At 33.4% G+C, this 18,633-nt stretch overlaps 1 protein-coding gene across 7 annotated transcripts in view; it reads right to left on the bottom strand.

Annotated features, from left to right (window-relative positions):
• The window catches only part of SCAF4 (SR-related CTD associated factor 4), a 52,918-nt gene that overhangs the window by 17,781 nt on the left and 16,504 nt on the right, over positions 1-18,633 (bottom strand). For 2 of the 7 annotated variants that reach the window (XM_063104526.1, XM_063104509.1), the window contains exons 2-14: positions 15,586-15,669; positions 14,902-14,946; positions 13,028-13,189; positions 11,453-11,588; positions 10,971-11,110; positions 10,163-10,339; positions 5,904-6,082; positions 5,436-5,544; positions 3,855-4,022; positions 3,251-3,324; positions 2,392-2,582; positions 1,301-1,401; positions 653-766 (exon numbers count right to left, since the gene is read on the bottom strand). In XM_063104526.1, the coding sequence (XP_062960596.1) occupies positions 653-766; positions 1,301-1,401; positions 2,392-2,582; positions 3,251-3,324; positions 3,855-4,022; positions 5,436-5,544; positions 5,904-6,082; positions 10,163-10,339; positions 10,971-11,110; positions 11,453-11,588; positions 13,028-13,189; positions 14,902-14,946; positions 15,586-15,669 (1,680 nt within the window). Of the gene's footprint in view, positions 1-652; positions 767-1,300; positions 1,402-2,391; positions 2,583-3,238; positions 3,325-3,854; positions 4,023-5,435; positions 5,545-5,903; positions 6,083-10,162; positions 10,340-10,970; positions 11,111-11,452; positions 11,589-13,027; positions 13,190-14,901; positions 14,947-15,585; positions 15,670-18,633 lie in introns of all 7 variants that reach the window. The other 5 variants (XM_063104518.1, XM_063104492.1, XM_063104544.1 and 2 more) reach the window with 4 other exon arrangements.

Below are 18,633 nucleotides of genomic sequence, written 5' to 3' on the forward strand. Positions count from 1 at the left end.
CAATCCAATGGTAGAACAGGGTGTTAGGACATTAAGGAAACACTGACTTTGGCTCCATAGGGGAAAAATGATCATGCACCCGTATTTTCCCCTCTATCTTTAGTGAATATTTTTCATAGTTAATTCTAAGATGAGATGGCAAACTTTAAAAAAATAAAATATGAAATATCCAAAAATTTTTAATAAGACAAATCATTACTAAATGACATTATATTTAAAACACCAGTTAAGTACCTCTGATGAGCCCATCTATGAAAAAAATTCTACCATGCACTTAACACTTAAAATTTATGTTAATTAAACACTGTAGTTTTTTTTTTTTTTTTTTTTTTTTTTTAAAAGATGACCGGTAAGGGGATCTTAACCCTTGACTTGGTGTTGTCAGCACCACGCTCAGCCAGTGAGCGAACCGGCCATCCGTATATGGGATCCGAACCCGGGGCCTTGGTGTTATCAGCACCGCACTCACCCGAGTGAGCCACGGGCCGGCCCAAACACTGTAGTTTTTTTACATGATAATCTCTTTTGTAAAAAATGCAAATGAAATGCCTCAGTGTCAAAAGTTATTTCTAAGCCCAAACTCATAATTTTTAACAGGCTGCCACATAATTACATGTTAAATTTTAAAAAATCATAAGGTATAAAACTGTACCTTTATGGATTTCTGGTTCACTTTATAGTTTCCACGGCTCAGTTTCTGCAGGGCACGATAAGCATCTTGCCTATGAACCATAACGATATAGGCACAACCCCTGGGAGGAATCATCTGCTCCAAAACAGTTTAATATTACAAAAGATGGTAACAAAGTCCAAGAGAACAAGATATAATACTAAGTAACCAGTTTCAACAACCCCAACTCTTACCTCCTTCTCCCCCACAGCCAGTGTTCTATAATCTAAGGTTAAATTCACTTGAAAGTTGGCAATTCAAGTATGTTCTCAATTGACAATTGAGTCCTCCAAGCTTTGTTATGTAAAGACTTTCCCAGAAAAAGGTTTTCTTTATTTTTTGTGCTTTTTTTTTTTTGTCAGCTGGCCAGTACCCTTGACATTGTTGTTAACAAACTGCGCTCTAACCAACTGAGCAAACCGGCCAGCCTAGAAAAAAGTTTTAAATTATACTTGGTTATCCAAGAAATGTTAAATGCAGAAAATGATAAACATGAACTCAGAACACCTAAACTCTAGCCAGATCTTCTACAAACTTGGGCAAATTATAACTTAGATCTCGAGTCATTAATTTCATAAAATGACATTAATCACACCTGTCCAGTCATTAAATAATTTAATAAACACTCACATTAATTGATTCAATTGGACCAAACTCTTCCAAGAGACTAGCAACATCCTGCTGAGTAGTCCTTTTGTCCAGCTGTCCTACCCAGAGTGTAGTACTGCAAACTTAAGATAAAATTATAATCATAAAAATATTCACATTTAATAATAGGCAGCACTGTAACTTACATAAAAAAGAAAAAATTACACAAAATATACGTGATACATTATCATCATACCACAAGTTTAAACAGTAAATCCCATATACATTTTAGAAATTCTAGAAAACTGTGTTAGTACTTTCAGAAATGTATATTTCACAGGATAGTGAAATATATACATAAAAGTTAGAAAAAACTGGCCTTTTTGTGGATAAATCTAAGAATTTCTTCTATGAAAACTGAGGCCAGAGAAGCAGTAACTTGCCCAAAGTCACCCTGCCAGTGAATGGCAGAACTAGGACTTGAGCTTAAGTCTCTAGATTACCAACAAATTAGTGCTTTGTTCACTATATGTAGCTGTCTTTTTCCAACTCTTGAGTGTTTAACAGTTTTTCTTTTACACTGTGTCCCCTAGAGGTACTAAGCCTTACAGGGTTAGAAATTTTACTTATTCCCTCATCATGATAAATTAAATTCTTAATAACAGTTACTGAGTTATATTAAGAATATGTCTAGTATACCTTAATAAGCATATTCTAAAGACATATGATGAGATTCAGGAGATAATGCAAGCTAGTATATTTTGTAAACTGTAAATCTTTATAGAAGAAGGTAGTAGTTATTCTAGAAAAAAAACGTTCTCACTGTGTGCAGGAGAGCTAATTAAGGAGAACTAGTTAGACTTTATAGTACATAAATTCAGGATAAACTATGACCCATCACTGTTAGTTTGGTTCACTTTTTACTGCTGCTTTACAAGCTAGCTTAATGTACAAAAAGCAAAGCCAAGGTATACACAAACACAAACAAATAAGCTTACAAAATAAAGGAGTATTTAGAATAAAATCAACATGGTTATAACATTTCATTTATGGCTCTGCTAATAGTTATAAAACATTTTAAACCTATGACATTAAAAATTAATGCAGAAGTTTGAATATAAAGCTTTAATTACCACTTGCAGTTTCTGGTTTGATTTGAGGCAGTCCTTTCTGTCGGCGTTCCCTCTCTTTTTCTCGATCACGTCGTTCTTGGGATCGAGACCGAGGAGAATGTCGACGTCTATCCCTGGACCGAGATCGAGAACGTCGATGACGAGACCTTCGAGACCTAGAACCAGATCTAGATCGCCTTCTTTTGGGTGACCTATTTTCACGAGGAGGAAGAATGAAAATAGCACATAGAGGAAAAAATGGAAAATATAAGCAGGTATTAATTTGAAAAAAAAAAAAAAATTAGGTATTTTAATGCCTGGATATGTAAGCATTCAATAGCAGAAAATTCATTTTAATATGTCTGAAGTTAAAAAGCATACATATAATTTAAATGAAATAAATAAGGTTGCCAGCTTATAAAAGTCTCTCTCATCTTCAATACACCTGGTACTATAATAAATTATATCCTTGATGTGAAAGAAGCTAATTTTAAGGGTAGATATATACTTCTACTACTATTATCCATATTCTCAGTAAAATCTTCTTTACTGCAGCAATTAAAAACATAATCCAATTAAAGCATTACGGTGATCTTTCCACCACTTTTGTTGGCTGATAAAGTGGTAAAAAAAACTTTGAATATATAATTTTTTCTAAATACCATGTATAGATATACATAGGCATCAAAACAACTAAAATGGAAAAATGTGGGTAAGATGACCTACCTTAGATTTTAAAAAATTCAGTACTTCCCTCAAATATACCACATTATTCTATCAACACTGCTAATATATTAAAATAATCCAATCTGATTTTAATCTGTCTCCTAAGACATACAAGTTTGGAAAAACATTTTCTATAAATTACCTGGATGCTGACCTAGATCTTGACTTTCTGTTATCAGACATATGCCTCTTAACCTCTTGAATACAAGGTTGTTCTACTTCCATTTCCTTAAAAAAAAAAATAAATAAATAAATAAATAAATAATAAAATGAGAAATGTGAAAATTATAAGGCAAGAGGAAAAGATCTAGCAAATGCTAAATTAAAAATCTCTTGCTCTGAAGCAATTCTCTTTTGGTTACTTGGGACCAAATTACTAGTTTAATAATAACTGGCCATCACTGAAAGAAAACGTTTATATAGTTGACAAGATTAGAAAAATACTTCCCTACTTCTGTAAGTTACTTTGCATAAGTTTACACACCATTTTAATAACCCATCATCTAACATGTGAACTAGGCACTGACTGAGCCTTCTACACTCTTTCTTAAGGCTCACAGAACCCTATGGAAGTTGGTAGAATTACTATGCTCACTTTCCAGGTAAAAAACTTGAGCACAGATAGGGTTTAATACATGCCCAATATCTTTCGTCATATTAAAAAATGAAGACAGCAAGCAAATAAGCAGGGATCTGCAAATAAGTCAAGGCAACTAAAAAAAAAAAAAAGAATTAACAATCTGAGAGTGAAATTCTACCTGCTGATGTGGCTTCTGTGTAAGTGGTTCATTTTGTGCATGAAAAGAAGCTTGGAACGGCTGCTGCACTGCTGGAGTTGGAGGAATCACAGGCTGAGCCACAGAAGGAAATGGAGGTGTAGGAAGAAGTCCAAATCCTGGCATTTGTCCATTAGGAGGAAGTGGAACCTTTCATTTTTAAAGAAAGTATATAAGTAGATTTTAATAGCTACCAAAAGTAATTTGCAAAACGCTTAGTTACTTTATATAAAAGTTAAACATCTTTAATACACTTTAATGAAGGAAAGCTACAATGACATTCAACAACTGTTTAACAATTTCCATAGGCACAATCTTTACTCAAAGAATTGCTATATATCCAAGTATACAGGTTAAAAATTCTACAACTCATTTCAAAATTATGAATACACAGGATTGGTTTTATATATTTAAAGACATAGCTTTATTTACATAAGAAAACAATGTGACAGACTTAAAGTCAGACGTACTCTATTGCAAATGGTTTCTTTTCAACTTTAAAGGCAATTAAGACTTTCGGAAGGAAGAGTAGCTAAAAGCAGTGACTTCTAGGTTTACTTTTTTAAAAAAATTTATGCAGAGGGAGTTTCAACTAACATACACAACTTTTAGGGTTTCAAATCTACAACCTAACATATTCCTGCATGTACAATTCAAAGCCAATAATAAAACTATAGTTATAATGTTGAAAAGTATTCTAAATTATTTATAAACTTCCAGTAATTGTTAAACACTTCGAAATACATTCATAAGGTTTCTTCATAATTTAAATAGGCTTATAAAATACTACCAAACTTCATTAAAATCAGCATATTAATTCATATTAACCAAATATTCAAATTGGACTGAATACAATATGGATAAGAAAATGAATATACCATAAAGAGATTTCTCAGAATGCTTTCTAAACTAAGGCTATAAAGTAGTATTTCCCAAGGCTGATTGTACAACAGAATCACTGCAGAATTTAAAACAAACAAACATTCTCTAGAATGACTATAGCAATGGAGGATCAGGATCTGTATTTTTTAAAATGTCCCTTCCCATCCCCATAATTTAGATGCATAGCCAAGTTCAAGAAACTCTGAATTAAAGAATTTACAGAAACAAATCCAATGAACAAATATCTACTAACTTCCTGCAAACTCTCCAGTGTGTTATGTATGCTCCTTTTATGGCAGATTTCAAATTATATTTCTGAAGCTTGAGAGCTGAAAGCCCTTTAAAGTATCTAAACACACAACATATAGAAAAAAGGCCCCTGCAAAGAAAAGAGCTTTATAACTAAATTGATAAGTTGCTTCAAACAGAACCATAATCTTAACTATTTTAACTAAAATACCTATTATTAAAATATGAGCATGTAATGTTTCACATCCTTGTTTTAACTAAAGCAAAAAAGCAACTTATAACAGTTTGATGCTCAATCGCTTTTATGAGAGCTGTAGTACTACTTAGCCAATCACACAAGTAAACGATAGTGGTTGGTGAAGTGCAAACTATATGCTCTAATGAATAGGTCTTGAGTTATTAAAAATAAGCTGCAAAAAAGAATGCCTGTACCTGATGGTGTACTGGATCCTGCTGAATTCCCATCATTTGAGGTTGAAACTGATCCATATTTTGATGCTGTGTGTATGCTGGTTGCTGCATGCCATCTCCAGGAAATCCACTAAAAAAAGGTGAGCAATCTTTTTACCCACTTAAAAGCACATAATATTCTCAGCCACACTTATATTATAGAAACATAAAGAATGGGGTTCAGGAGTTATGTGTAATTAACATTTTACTGAATCATATATTTAGCCATATATTAATTTAGACACTCAGTATTATTCCCAACATAAAAGCCATTTTTCACTCTATATCTGATAGAATCCACTCCCCATTCAGGAGAAAACCCATATCACGATTTCACAAAACAATTACTGAAAATCATTTTTATTGCTAAATGTTACTTGGATTATGATTACAACTACTACCAACTCTATATCTGCCAAGGAATTAAAAAAAAAAAGGAAAGAAACTCACAATGGTGACTGTGGAGGAGGAGAGGCAGCAGCAGGGGCAGCAGCAGCAGGTGCAGCAGTGGCAGGCACGGATGGCACAGCAGCAGTGGGTGCTGTGGTGGTGACGGCAGCAGCATCCTCTTTCTTTGATTCTTCCACAGCTTCTGGCTCATCATCATAATCAAATCTATCAAGCAGCTTCTGGAATAGGTATGACAATATTCCATTTAAAAAATTCAGACTGATTCTCTGCACAAAAGACTTCATAAAAACAGATGTTTATCATCATTTGTAACCCCAACAAGCTATCATGTATTATCTCATTTTTCTATATGCTCCTGAGGACCTTGGTTCATAGACATGAACCATGTTTCACACAAACGCCACTTTGGAAAAGATAAAAATTTTAAATTTCGCTTTCCTTCCAATTTTATAGGTGCAGTGTATTCTTTTTGACTATTTCCTATCTGCTCATTTCATAATTAAGCAGTAAGCATATTTTTCCAAAATGCTCATTTATCTAGACTAGAAACTTCTGAAACTTTGTGCCCTGAAAATAGGTGCACATTTTCAGTCAGCTGTAAAATTTATAAAAAGACTATCTTATCCAGTCACTCTAAATGCATATAGAAAGATGTCCACATGATGTTTGCTGAAGAATACACTAATATGAAAAAGAAAAAAATAAAATGGAATAGGACAAGGGCATAAAGAAGTCTTGCTAGCTTCCTTCTTAAAACTTCACAGCTTATTTCAGATTATCAGAAACTTTCATTGGGAAAAAACAAACAACAAAAAAAGGACACTTCATGAGATCACATGTCTAGAAGAACAGTAATGTTAAAATAAGATTTACTCAAAAAGGAAAGTAACACACTGAATACCTACTAAATATGTTTCAGTAAATTTCATATATACTTCATTATCACAAGAACCCTGCAATGTAGATATTGTTTTCTTCTTCTTTTTACAGACTTGAGAAAACTAAGGCTCAGGTGATTAAGAAACATAACCAAGATCGTACAGTCAGTGCATGGAAGAATCAGAACGTGGATACCAGTCTTTTTGACTTCAAGACTCTCGGCTTCTGACCTCCAACAAACACTCTTTTCTTTTAAGCTGTGCCCACTCTGCTTATGGGTTTCAACCTCAAATTCTTAAACCTGTGTTGTTCTGTGATAGTTCTGCCTACAGATTATGGTTCTACTTTACTGAACAGTAGATTTCTAGGTTAGGAAGAGAAGTACCTTCTTCTTAGACAACAGTGTATATAGGACTAAGCCTAGTGTGCAGAGTGTTTTGGGATACAGCTAACTTGTGTTTCTTTCTTTGTAATTCTAAGCCAGGTGATTAAAAGTTCTTATTATAAATGAGAGATTTACTGTTTTCTGAACACAAGCTATTATAGCCCAGGTACACTGCTATTGTGCACATATTAGCTTATTTTACCCTTATGGCAACAATAAAATATAGTTACTACTATCATTATTTTACAATGGTAAACACTGAACATTTAAGTAACCCAATCAGCATAGTCAGGTAAGTGACAGAAGCCAAAATTAATGTCTACAAAAAACAAAACCGATGATATTTGCAGTTTATCACATATAGACATGTTCTTGAAAGTTTTAAGATCTATACCTATTGCTTTGGAAAAAGACTTCAAGCAATTAAAAAATGAAACTGAGGTCTATGCAAAAATAAATTGTTGATTTTTAGGAAACTGAAAATTTATGAAGCAGGTGAAATAGACAAATTACTCCCAGTTACTAGCTTAATACAGACTGTTTAGTCAAAGGAAATGCATAGAATCCCTTTTTCTAAACTTAGTGTACCTAACAAACATTGGCCAACCCAATTAAGATAAAACACTTCAAACTAACAAGAAGATAAGGACGCCCGCTATCATGGCTTTTACTTGATATTTTTTCTTGAAGTTCTAGCCATCAGTACAGTAAGAAAAAAAAAAAAAAAGAACAGGCATAGACATTGAACAGAAAATGACAAATTTAGTAGATATCTAGAAAATTCAAGCAAACTAGAAAACTAAGCATTTAATGCTGTAATCAGTTACAAGATAAAATAAAAATCAATGGTTTTTCTGTGTGGCATCATTATTCAAATGAAAAGTATTACAAAACATTAAACATTAAAAATGACTAAAAAACTAAGAATAAATGAAAGAAAAAACGTACAAGACCTACAAATAAAAAAAATTGTAAAAGAGATTTTAATAAATGAAGATATCAGTACTTCCTGAAATAACCTAGAAATTCAAAGGAATTCTAACATTTATGTTAAAAGTTCATCTAGAAAAGTATGCTGTGATGGTTAACTTTGCATCAACTTGGCTAGGTTACACAGCACCCAGTTTGGTCAAACCCTAATGTAGATGTTGTTGTGAAGGCATTTTTTAGATGTGATTAACATTTAAATCATTAGACACTGAGAAAAGCAGATTACCCTCTGTAATGAGCGGGCCTCAGCCAATCAGTTGAAGGCCTTAATAACAAGAATTGAGGTGTCCTGAAGAAGAAATTCTCCTCAAGATTTCAACACAGAAATCTTACCTGAGTTCCCAGTCCGCTGTCTGGGAGAATTCACTCAGGTCTGCAATGTTAACTCTTAACTGAATTTTCATCCTGCTGACATGACCCACAAATTTCAAATTTGCCAGCCTCCAAAAATGCATGAGCCAATTGCTTAAACATGTATGTATATATAAATGTATCTAGATAATAGATATAAATACTGGTTGTTTCTCTGGAGAACCCTAACATATATGACCATGAACAGCCAAAGAAAGTTTGAAAAAGAATGGGTAGTGAGGAGGGGAAATGAAATAAGTTACAAGTATTTTAATTGTTATGATGTAGAAATATTAGTGGGACAGAACAGTGTCCAGAGATAGACACAGAAACATATGGGAACTTAGTGTATGCAAAAGTAGTGAGAGAACTAGCTAGTTCCAAAAATATAAAGATTTAGCTATCTTGAACCATATTCTACAAACAGATTCCAAACGGACTAAAGAGAAAAAACACAAAAAACAAAAATACAAAACTACAAGAAAAAAATATAGAATTCTTTTTTAATACAAGTGACGAGCGTTTTCCTAATAACACACAACAAAAGACTAATAAACAAAATCTCGTATGGAAGAATTTATATTGACAAGTGCATGAAAATAGGTGTGAAAGAACATACCAAAATAAATCTGTTCAAAATAGTATGGAACAGCTTCCCTTTTTACTTTATAACTTTCTGTATTGGTTGTGTATTTTTTCCCTATAAGCATGTGTTCTTTTACTCAAAAAACTTATATAACCTCTTTTTCAATCAGTAATCATTCATAAATCATCAAGGTATAAAGAAAACCAGTATTTATTACATGGTTTCTTAATTTGGACTAATAATAGAAGTTCTTATATCTTATAATTAGAATGTTGGAAAGACTCAGAAATTTTAGAGGTGATAAAACCAAAGATATTACCTAGTTCTTTGATTTCCAACCTTCTGTGTTTTTTGCAGTGGAACTTAAAAAATGAAATAAAATTTTATACAGCCATAAACCCAACAGATAAAATAAAAAGGACAAGACTGGAGCTGTTTGGGTTAAAATTTCAACAGGAAGCTCTGAGCGTGTTCAGCATACCCACTGTCCTTAGTGGCCTAAACAAGCCTTAAAAAACCACAGGGCCCACAGAGCAGTTGAAAGACAATGAAACAACCCTAACCCTCATAATATATATATGGTAACAAAGGTTTCTTAACGGCAAAAAACTGAAAGTTACTTGAATGTCTATCAGTAGGGGAACAGCTAAGCTGTAGTGTCTCCATATAATAGACTACTACTAAAAAGCATTCAGTAAAAATGTAGATCTAAATCCATTCATCGTAACAACAACAACAAAAAAGAGACAAGAGTAAGATCAAAACAAGCAGGTATGTATTATGACCAATTAAAGAAAAGCATATATCCAGAGGAAATTAATTCTTAAAAGATACACAACAAAATGTTATAGTAATCTTCAAGTATGGGGTTTAACAAAGAATTTTCTTCTGTTTACTTTCCTTTACTCACTGAACATTTTTGCAATGAGAATACATTACATTTATAACCGGGAAAAATAATCAATGCTTTGGATGTTGAGGGTGGAAAAATCCCTCAAACCACAAAACAATAAAATGAACAATCCACAGAGAAGTGACAGAAGGGATAACCCACAATCCAAGTTGAGTGATATAAACAGTACGGTGGGTTATATGAGAGAAGCATACCTTGTCAAATGCAGTTTTTTGTTCAGGTGGGGGGAAAGCAGCTTTTTGTTCAGGTGGTTGTGTAGGAGCTGTCTTTAACTGAGCTGTGATAGCCTGAACTTGAGCCATCACAGCATTGTCAAGGGCAGGAGATTGTGGTTTTGGAGGCTGCTGAAAAGTCTGAAGGATCTGCTGAAGCTTAAAGAATGGGAAAACTGATATATCACACAACAAAGTATAACCAAAGTATCAGAAGTCAATTTACTTAAAAAAAAAAAAAAAAACCTTAAAGGTGACTCAAAATAGCATGGGCACAGACTAAACTGGAAAAAAAAAAAAAAAAAAATCAACCTTTCACTAATGGTTAAGTTTGTTGTAAATGAACATATACATATATGAGATATACATCTCTCTCTCTCTCTCTCTAAGATACAGTATATGTTTAAGGTTAAAATGTATGCCCACAACCCCAATGATATAAAATGATGGTGAAAGAAGAAAATATACAATGAATTGTGAACAAGGTAAATATAAGGATTCTAGAAATATGGAAAAATTCTCCCCAATCCAAATAATTTTGAATCAATCAGAAATGCTAGAATTGTGACAACTGGACACTTAGCAGTTCTGATCTCTTCAAAGGGATACTGCTGTTTTCTAAGTGTGTTGTTCCTTTACTTTTCACTTCTGCATTCTCCCCATTATTCCTATGCCATTGCAAAGTAGACATTTCCCCCCCTAAATGTGCTTGTTAATGAGGAATGGAAAGCAAGAACTGACTACAGCACCTAACCTTACAAACAATTTAACCTTTGAGTAGGTAGTTTACCTGCTGGCCTTGAGTTGTCTGAAACAGTTGAGCCACAGCAGCAAAAGCATCAGAGCTGGGCAACTGTGGTACAGTAGGTACAGAGTTTGGAGTGGCTTGTGGGGGTTCAGAAGAAATTTTTACTGGAGGTGGAGGTGAGCCTAAAAAAGAAAAAGGCATTAAATCCTAAGAAAATGTTAAACTACAAATTTTCCTTTTTAAACATTAAGCTTCTTTGCTAAAATAAAATCCCATCCAGTTTGACATATAGTAAAATACACAGATTGTGGTACTAGAGTTTATACTATAACTAGTACCAGAAGAGCATAATTTTATTGGAAATAAGATTTTCTTTACGGAAGAAAATCATATATTTTAAGATGTAAACTCAACTTTCCTTCTTATGGAAAAATCCCACCAGTTACCAGATAAGACTCCAAACCTTTCAGGTACAAAAAGTTATACCATTATCTACCTTACAGATATACTTCATTATACCATACCTTCATTATTGGTAACATTTTCTGCTACTGGGGCGGCATTACTGGTTCCTGCTGCCATGTCCAAAAGAGGTTGAATAATTTCAATTTTGAAGACTCCATTTTTTTGCCAAAGGTTCAGCACACGAACTATTTTACTCTGTTATGTGTAAGAAAACATGAATATACAATAAATATCTGGATAAATTATTTATTATACCTCTTACAAAAAAAAAGAGAGAAGTATACCCCCTACCCCAGGCTAACATTTTCATACTAAGTATGTGTCATAAAAAGAAAAAAATCTATCAGAATTACGACCCTAGGTTAACAGCCCTCTGTTAGCCTTTCTTTGGTGGTACAATATAGAGTAAGGAAGAGAGATGGAATATAGACATAGAGAATAAAAAGAAATATGTTATTTAAAGTTTTCATTATATTTTATTTATAGTTACAGAAAAAATCCATCACTGACAAAAAACCAGTCATCTTACAGAAGTGAACAAAGTGAAGGAAAACTTCTTCAGGACGATTATATCAGTTAAAACATTTAAGAAACTGGCCTGTAATCAAGAGGTAAGCTGTTCTGTGGTCAACTAAAATAAATATGAAGAATGAGATCCAGAGAAGATATGTTATTTATGTGTACAACTTTTATCTCCTACTCAAGGAATCATTTTGGTTTTTTTGGTACATTTTTCCTACAAGAGCACTTCTCCAAGAATATAAACATAGAATCTATAACACTCATATTTATAAAACATTTGTTTTTAAAAAATGTCTCCTTTCTTTAATAATTCCATGTATATTTTTCAGTGTGCTTCCCCCACTTAGAGTCCAGTTACTACATCTCTAATGTTTTTCTATCATTCTATTAGTATTAGTACATTGTAAAACCAGCTATATATATATGAGAAATTAAATACTGTACTTGAATTGCTAATGAATATCACTTTATGGTCTAGCAGCTCTATATATTTGATGGAAGACCACATTTTTGGCCTTTTCCTTTTGGGATAAGCAACAATCTGAGATGAGCACTGCCTTTCTCTACTGCAGAATTTTATCATTCAACTATACAAGCACATCTTTCCAACACTATGTTCTTTAAAGCAAGATGGTGCTCCTTTCTTATATTTAAAAAAAACATCATGGTAAAAACACAATATGAAATCAATCCTCTTAAATTTTACATTGTAAAACACAAAACTGTTAACTGTAGGTATAATGCTGTTGAGCAGATCTCTAGAACTAAGTCATTTTGCTCAACTAGAACATGATACTCACTGATTAGCAACTCTGCATCTCCCCCTTCCCCCAGTCCCTGGCAACCACCCTTCCACTCTTTGATTCTATAAATTTGGGTCCTTTCATATTTCAACCATGCAACATTCCTTAAGGACTTCACAGGAAAACAGGTAAATGTGAAATGACACTGCAGAAAAATTGGGTTTTGTTTTAAGCTCACAGAGATCATAACATGAAGATTTTATCTAGTAATACAGTAGGCTTCGAATATCTAACATATGTTTAAATAAGTATTAAAATAAAAACAAAACCAACAAAAATATGTTTTAATTTAAAAATTATTAACTATACCTTATCTTCAGATGGACAAAGATATAAATATTGGAATGTGGCAGTTATGTTTTTAGAGAATCTTGGCCCAAAAACATCTTTATCTGTTCCAAATTGATGACGAGACTGTCGCACAATTGAGTCAATTACATATAATCCTGGAACTTTGTATTCTGGTTTACACTGTAGGAACAGAGATGTAGTCAGTACAAGAAAAGCAAAATCACAATTTGACACCAATTAATTTCATATTTATGAAACTCTATATATCCATCCAATAATTGTTTCTGTTTAGAAACTACTCAAATGTTTCAGCTAACTGGTTAGCTTCTCAGATTTCCCATGTGCCTATATAGAATTACCATTCTCTTGATGCTTCAGAGATCCCTAAGATTTTACTCTTCTCTGACCCCTCTTCCTCCCCACACACAGTTTCCCAGAATTGACATTACTTTACCAATTCCTAAACCATTTCACACAAATTCACTTATTATAATCTCTATACCAACTCATCCTGCTCAAAACAATTTTTACCTTTTAAAAATTAACAACGAAAAAAATTTTAAACAAGTCAATTTTAATTATATTAAAGTATAATACCAGAGAAATGAATATTAAAAAGAAGTTATTTGGGGCCAATCTAATCAACAAAGATAAAAAGAATAGCAGAGAAACAGGCACAACCCTTTATGCAAGATGATTTATCAATAATAACAAAGCCTTATTTGATCCAACAATTTTGTATCCAGGAATTTAGGCTAAGGAAAACAAGATGCATCTAATTTTTCCACAGCATTAGTCACTGAAGCATTGTCTATAAAAAGTAAGAAACCAGAAATATCTATATATCCAACCATAAGGGAGCTAAATTGTGGTAACAATCATACAAAGGAATACTTTGCAGATGTTTATGATAAACTCAGTGGGAAAAGTAGGTTAATAACCAGTACTGTCTCCATTTTTCCTTTGATAAGTGTACATGTACATATATAAAAAATAAATAGATCCAAATGTAAATACTGCAGTAATTTGGAATTGGTGGCATATAAATAATTTCAATTTTTTCCCATTTTATTTATTTGTACTTTGATTTACTACTATAAAAAACTTCTAGTGACCACTTTTTTTGGTCCATTGGAGCTCTAACTTTTATCCCTAAGCCAGTATGCAAAGGCCATGGATTAGAGACATTTCCACAAACATTTATCAGTATGTACTACATGGTGCAGCTCCAGGTCAGAGAGATGAGACAAAGATGTTCAAGTCTCCATTCTCAGTCTTCTACTGAGACAGATGTGCTAATCACACAGTTATAAACAACAGATAACTGTAAAACTCAAAAATGAATTCTGATGGGAGCATGAAAAGTAGGAAAAACTTTATAACTTTTTTTTTTCTCTGATCCCTCTATACCTCCCCACACACAATTTCCCAGAATTGACATTCCTTTACCAATCCCTAGGCCACTTCCACACAAATTCTCAACTTGTAATACTCAAATACTAGTTAAATGTAAACAGAGTAGACAGGGCAAAGGGTAAAGCAGGCACATCAGGTTTAAGGAAGGGTCCTGCCCAACAAACAAGAAACTCTGTTGTGAGGCATGACATGTAAGCTGAGTGACAAGCTGACAGTAAATGCCCAATCAAACTTGTTTTTAAACTTCTAGGTAGCTCAGTTGGTTAGAGCACAGCCTTATAACACCAAGGTCATGGGTTTGGATCCCCATACTGGCCAGCCACAAAAAAAAACTAAAATAAAATAAACTTCTAGTGATTAAAAAGAACCTCTAGTGATTACTTTTTTGTAGAGTGCTTTTAGAAGCAAGCATCCAAATTGCAATTTACAAAAGTACATTACAAATAAATGTCATAAATAACAAAACAGATAGTTACCTTTTTGATGAACTTTTCTACTATTTGAACAACATGCTTATAAAGCTGAAAAGAATTAAAAGAAAATTACTGTCCAGTTTGTATATTTCTACATTTCATATAATTAGAAAATACTTAAAACCTTAATATTTGTATAATTTAAATAATTATCAAGATAATACTGAAAGAACCACAAGAATATATAATCAACAATGAAGAAAATCTCAAATACAAATCAGAAAGAAATTAATTAAAACAGAAAACTAAAAAAAACCCCCAAACCGAAGGTCCTTTTCTTAGATTTTTTAATCACTAAACCTTCATAAAGCAGGAGGATATTGGGCAACCTTATGAGAGAAATAAGAACAATGGAATCAGAAATAAACAATGCAGTTTCTAAAATGAGTCACTTATTAAAGTGTGATCTTGAGTAAGAAATATAATTTCTTGGAGCCCAAGGTTTTCAAAAATAAAAATGAAGCTAATACTCAGCTGATTTATTACAAGGATTAAATGAAATAGGGGAAAAAACTGCTATGAAGAGATATGTTACAATGCAAATGCAAAGTATTATCACCTACCTTCAGTGAAAGCTGGTTAGTGTTCTTTGAGTCCTGAACTAATTCACAAGATGAATGCTCATGTTTAACATTTCTGAAATGTCAAAATCATTTCTTAAATTAAACATATTTATTTTATTCTTACCTTAATAGCTTTAATAGCAGCTTTAGTGATGAGAATCATCTTGGCTCTGGAGATGGGAGGTTTCATATCCATAAGTGAAAAGAGCTTAAAAAACAAACAAGACAAAAACTTAAAAGAAAAGGTAAATTTACAGGCCAATTCCTCTGTTCATGAAGAGATTTGCAATCTATTAATTATGAGAATAAAAAAAAAAACTTTTGGAACTAAAAGTTTAACAATTTGGCTAGTAAACAAAAACCAAGAGCTTTCCTACATACCTCCATCATCACTTAGAATATCCAATGAGAAAGGCCCATATTAAAAACAGCAAAAAAGAAAAAAGAAAAAAGAAAAATCACGAACCCAGAGGCAAAAAGATTTTAAAATTTGCAAAAAATTACAACACCTTATTGTTCTATTCCTTCCCTATACCTTAAAGCAGAGAAAGGGGATGCAAAAAAGTTAACACATGGATCTTAAGAATGAGCAACAGTGAGAACACAACTACTTCTAACCATTAAAAGCTTGGAGTAAATTTTAATGAAGTCTATTTCTGACCATTAAAGGCTTGGAGTAAATTTTAATGAAGCCCTAAGCTAGAGCAAATATTCACCTAATGCTGCAAACAGCACTTCTTTATCATTTCAGCCGTAAGCAACTTGCCATACTAAAAAAAAAACAGGCAAACAAGTACACAAGACAGACTAGTGTAGCTTTTGAGGAAACACTCCATAGTCTATATATAAATTATCATAATTTATTTTAAAAATTAAAGTACAGACTATACCATATAGCTGTATAACCATCACTCAGGCAAAAGACCAGCATGAGAACTTTCAGGTACTATGAATTCTAAGACACAGGTGAAGGGTGTTATTACATTCCATGAAGAAAAGACCACTTTGGTAGAGAAGAGGGAACCAACATTTGAGTGCCTACTATATATTATTTTATTTAATCATATTAGCTAAGGTAGACTTGTTATACCTCTTTTGAGATGCTACTCAGAAAGGGTTACATCTGTTTTAGATGATGCCCAGAAAACAGATCTGAATTAAAACATGTTGATTCTAAAGCTTACACTCCCTAACAACATACTCATCCCCTTATACGATGCTGCTTACTCACTAAATTTGTGCAGAGACCATTAAATATGATGAAGAATACAGAAAAAAAGAAAATCAGGCAGGCATCTGAGCCTGCTTGTATATTGTATTGATTCAGGGATAACAATGAAACATATTAAATCTAGTTTGGGATGCCTACTGAATATCCCAGCCGAGACAGGAATATGAATCTTGAAAACAGAAGACAGGTCCAGGCTAGAAACTGAAATGTTACAGAACCAAAGCCATGAGGATGGGCAAGAAGAAGCTTATAGTAAGAAGGGAGCCAAGAACATATATCTAGCTAAGGTATACAAAATTTCAATGTAGCAGAGAGGGAGACCGTACAAGTAAACACCAAGGCAATGTGGAAACCCAGAAATTAAAGGCATTTGGCACAGTCAAATGCTACAAGAGGTTAATTAGAATGCAAGACAAACCTCGCCCAATCATTCTGGCAATTAGGTAGCTGCAAGTGATATTCTTTGAAAGAGATTCCAAATTCCAATTGGTTAAGGAATGAGTAGCAGGTGAGAAAAAAGAAATGCATTTTTATCTCATTTTAATTCATTCATCAAATCCCTGAGAGCTTAGTAAGGGGCATGCTCAGTGCTTGGCACATAAAGAGGAGACAGGACCATGTTTCGAGGCTTTATATTTGACCACCCTTGTATCTCTTCCCTGATGGCATTATAAAGCTTCTATCACAGAAAAAAATTTTTTATATGCCCTTTACCAAGGCTTTTCTTAAATCTTAAAGCTGTGAATTTCAATTTGTTATAATTTATGAAGAAAAACACTACAGGCAGACACAGAAGTTTCAAAAATGAAGGTTTAAAAAATTACCTTTTAAAGCTCAATAAATGTTATGTTGCCCAGCCCCTAGCAGGGACAGGAGGGGGCCAAGGGGCTCAGCCATGCCACTTCCCTCCCCACCCTCCAAGTCCACATCCAGCCCAGCCACAACAGAGCCACTGCGAAGGCCCCTGGGCTCCCCTGCCAAAATGATGGGGGTATCATGGGCCTTGGCCAGCTCTCTCCCTCCCTCCCGCCTCCTACCACCTTCTCTCTCTCCTCTTTCCCCTCTTCCTGTCCCCCGCAACTGCTTTGCAACAATATCTCAGAATGCAAAAAGGTTTCCCTGATATCTAGATGTGTTTATTGGATAGAGACCCAGAAATTATACTAACACACTTTAATATAAACTGATGTATTTTCTGTTAACCATATACATTGCCACTGCCCATTTGGACAGAAATACTAACAGCCTATATAGAGAGATAGATGTTATAATTCCATTCTACAGATGAGGGCGCTGAGGCTCAACAATCTGCCTAAAGTCATAAAGCTAACTGAGTGGAAGAATTTAATCTGCAATCTACCATTTCCCAAAACTAAAATTCTTTTCAATAAGTACCTAACAATAAGGAAATTATTTAGAATACACCAGCACATAAGAATAGTGCACAGACATTAAAGATGATAATGACTATATAGCTATGTAATGCAGAAAAAAAAAAAAAAAAAATGAAATGTAGACCCAATTAACAAATAATTGTTACAAGGAGTTGAATCCAATAATTTTTCCACGACAGAAAATAAGTAGCCCAGAGTTTCGTCCACCCAAGCGACAAGTTAGAGGCGATGTAAGTTACTATAATACTTAATGTCCATTTTTTGATGCTTAAATGGTCCTTCAATTTAATAATGAATATGCTGACTTGAGGGAGAAAAAAACTGTAAACATAGTTTAGATGATCAGAATAGTGAGCTACACACCAAAGCAATCAAATTTCAATTTCACAAGACTTAAGACCAATACACTGTTTTTATGTTTCAGACCTCAATTTTATCTTAAGGTATGAGGGAGAGTATTAACAGCCAGCATGTTATACAGTAAAATTCTACTCTCTAAATACTGACTCAACCAATTATTTCCAGGGAAGACATGTGCTCTATTACA

Source organism: Cynocephalus volans, chromosome 1 (genome assembly GCF_027409185.1).
Source record: "Cynocephalus volans isolate mCynVol1 chromosome 1, mCynVol1.pri, whole genome shotgun sequence".
Taxonomy (NCBI): domain Eukaryota; kingdom Metazoa; phylum Chordata; class Mammalia; order Dermoptera; family Cynocephalidae; genus Cynocephalus; species Cynocephalus volans.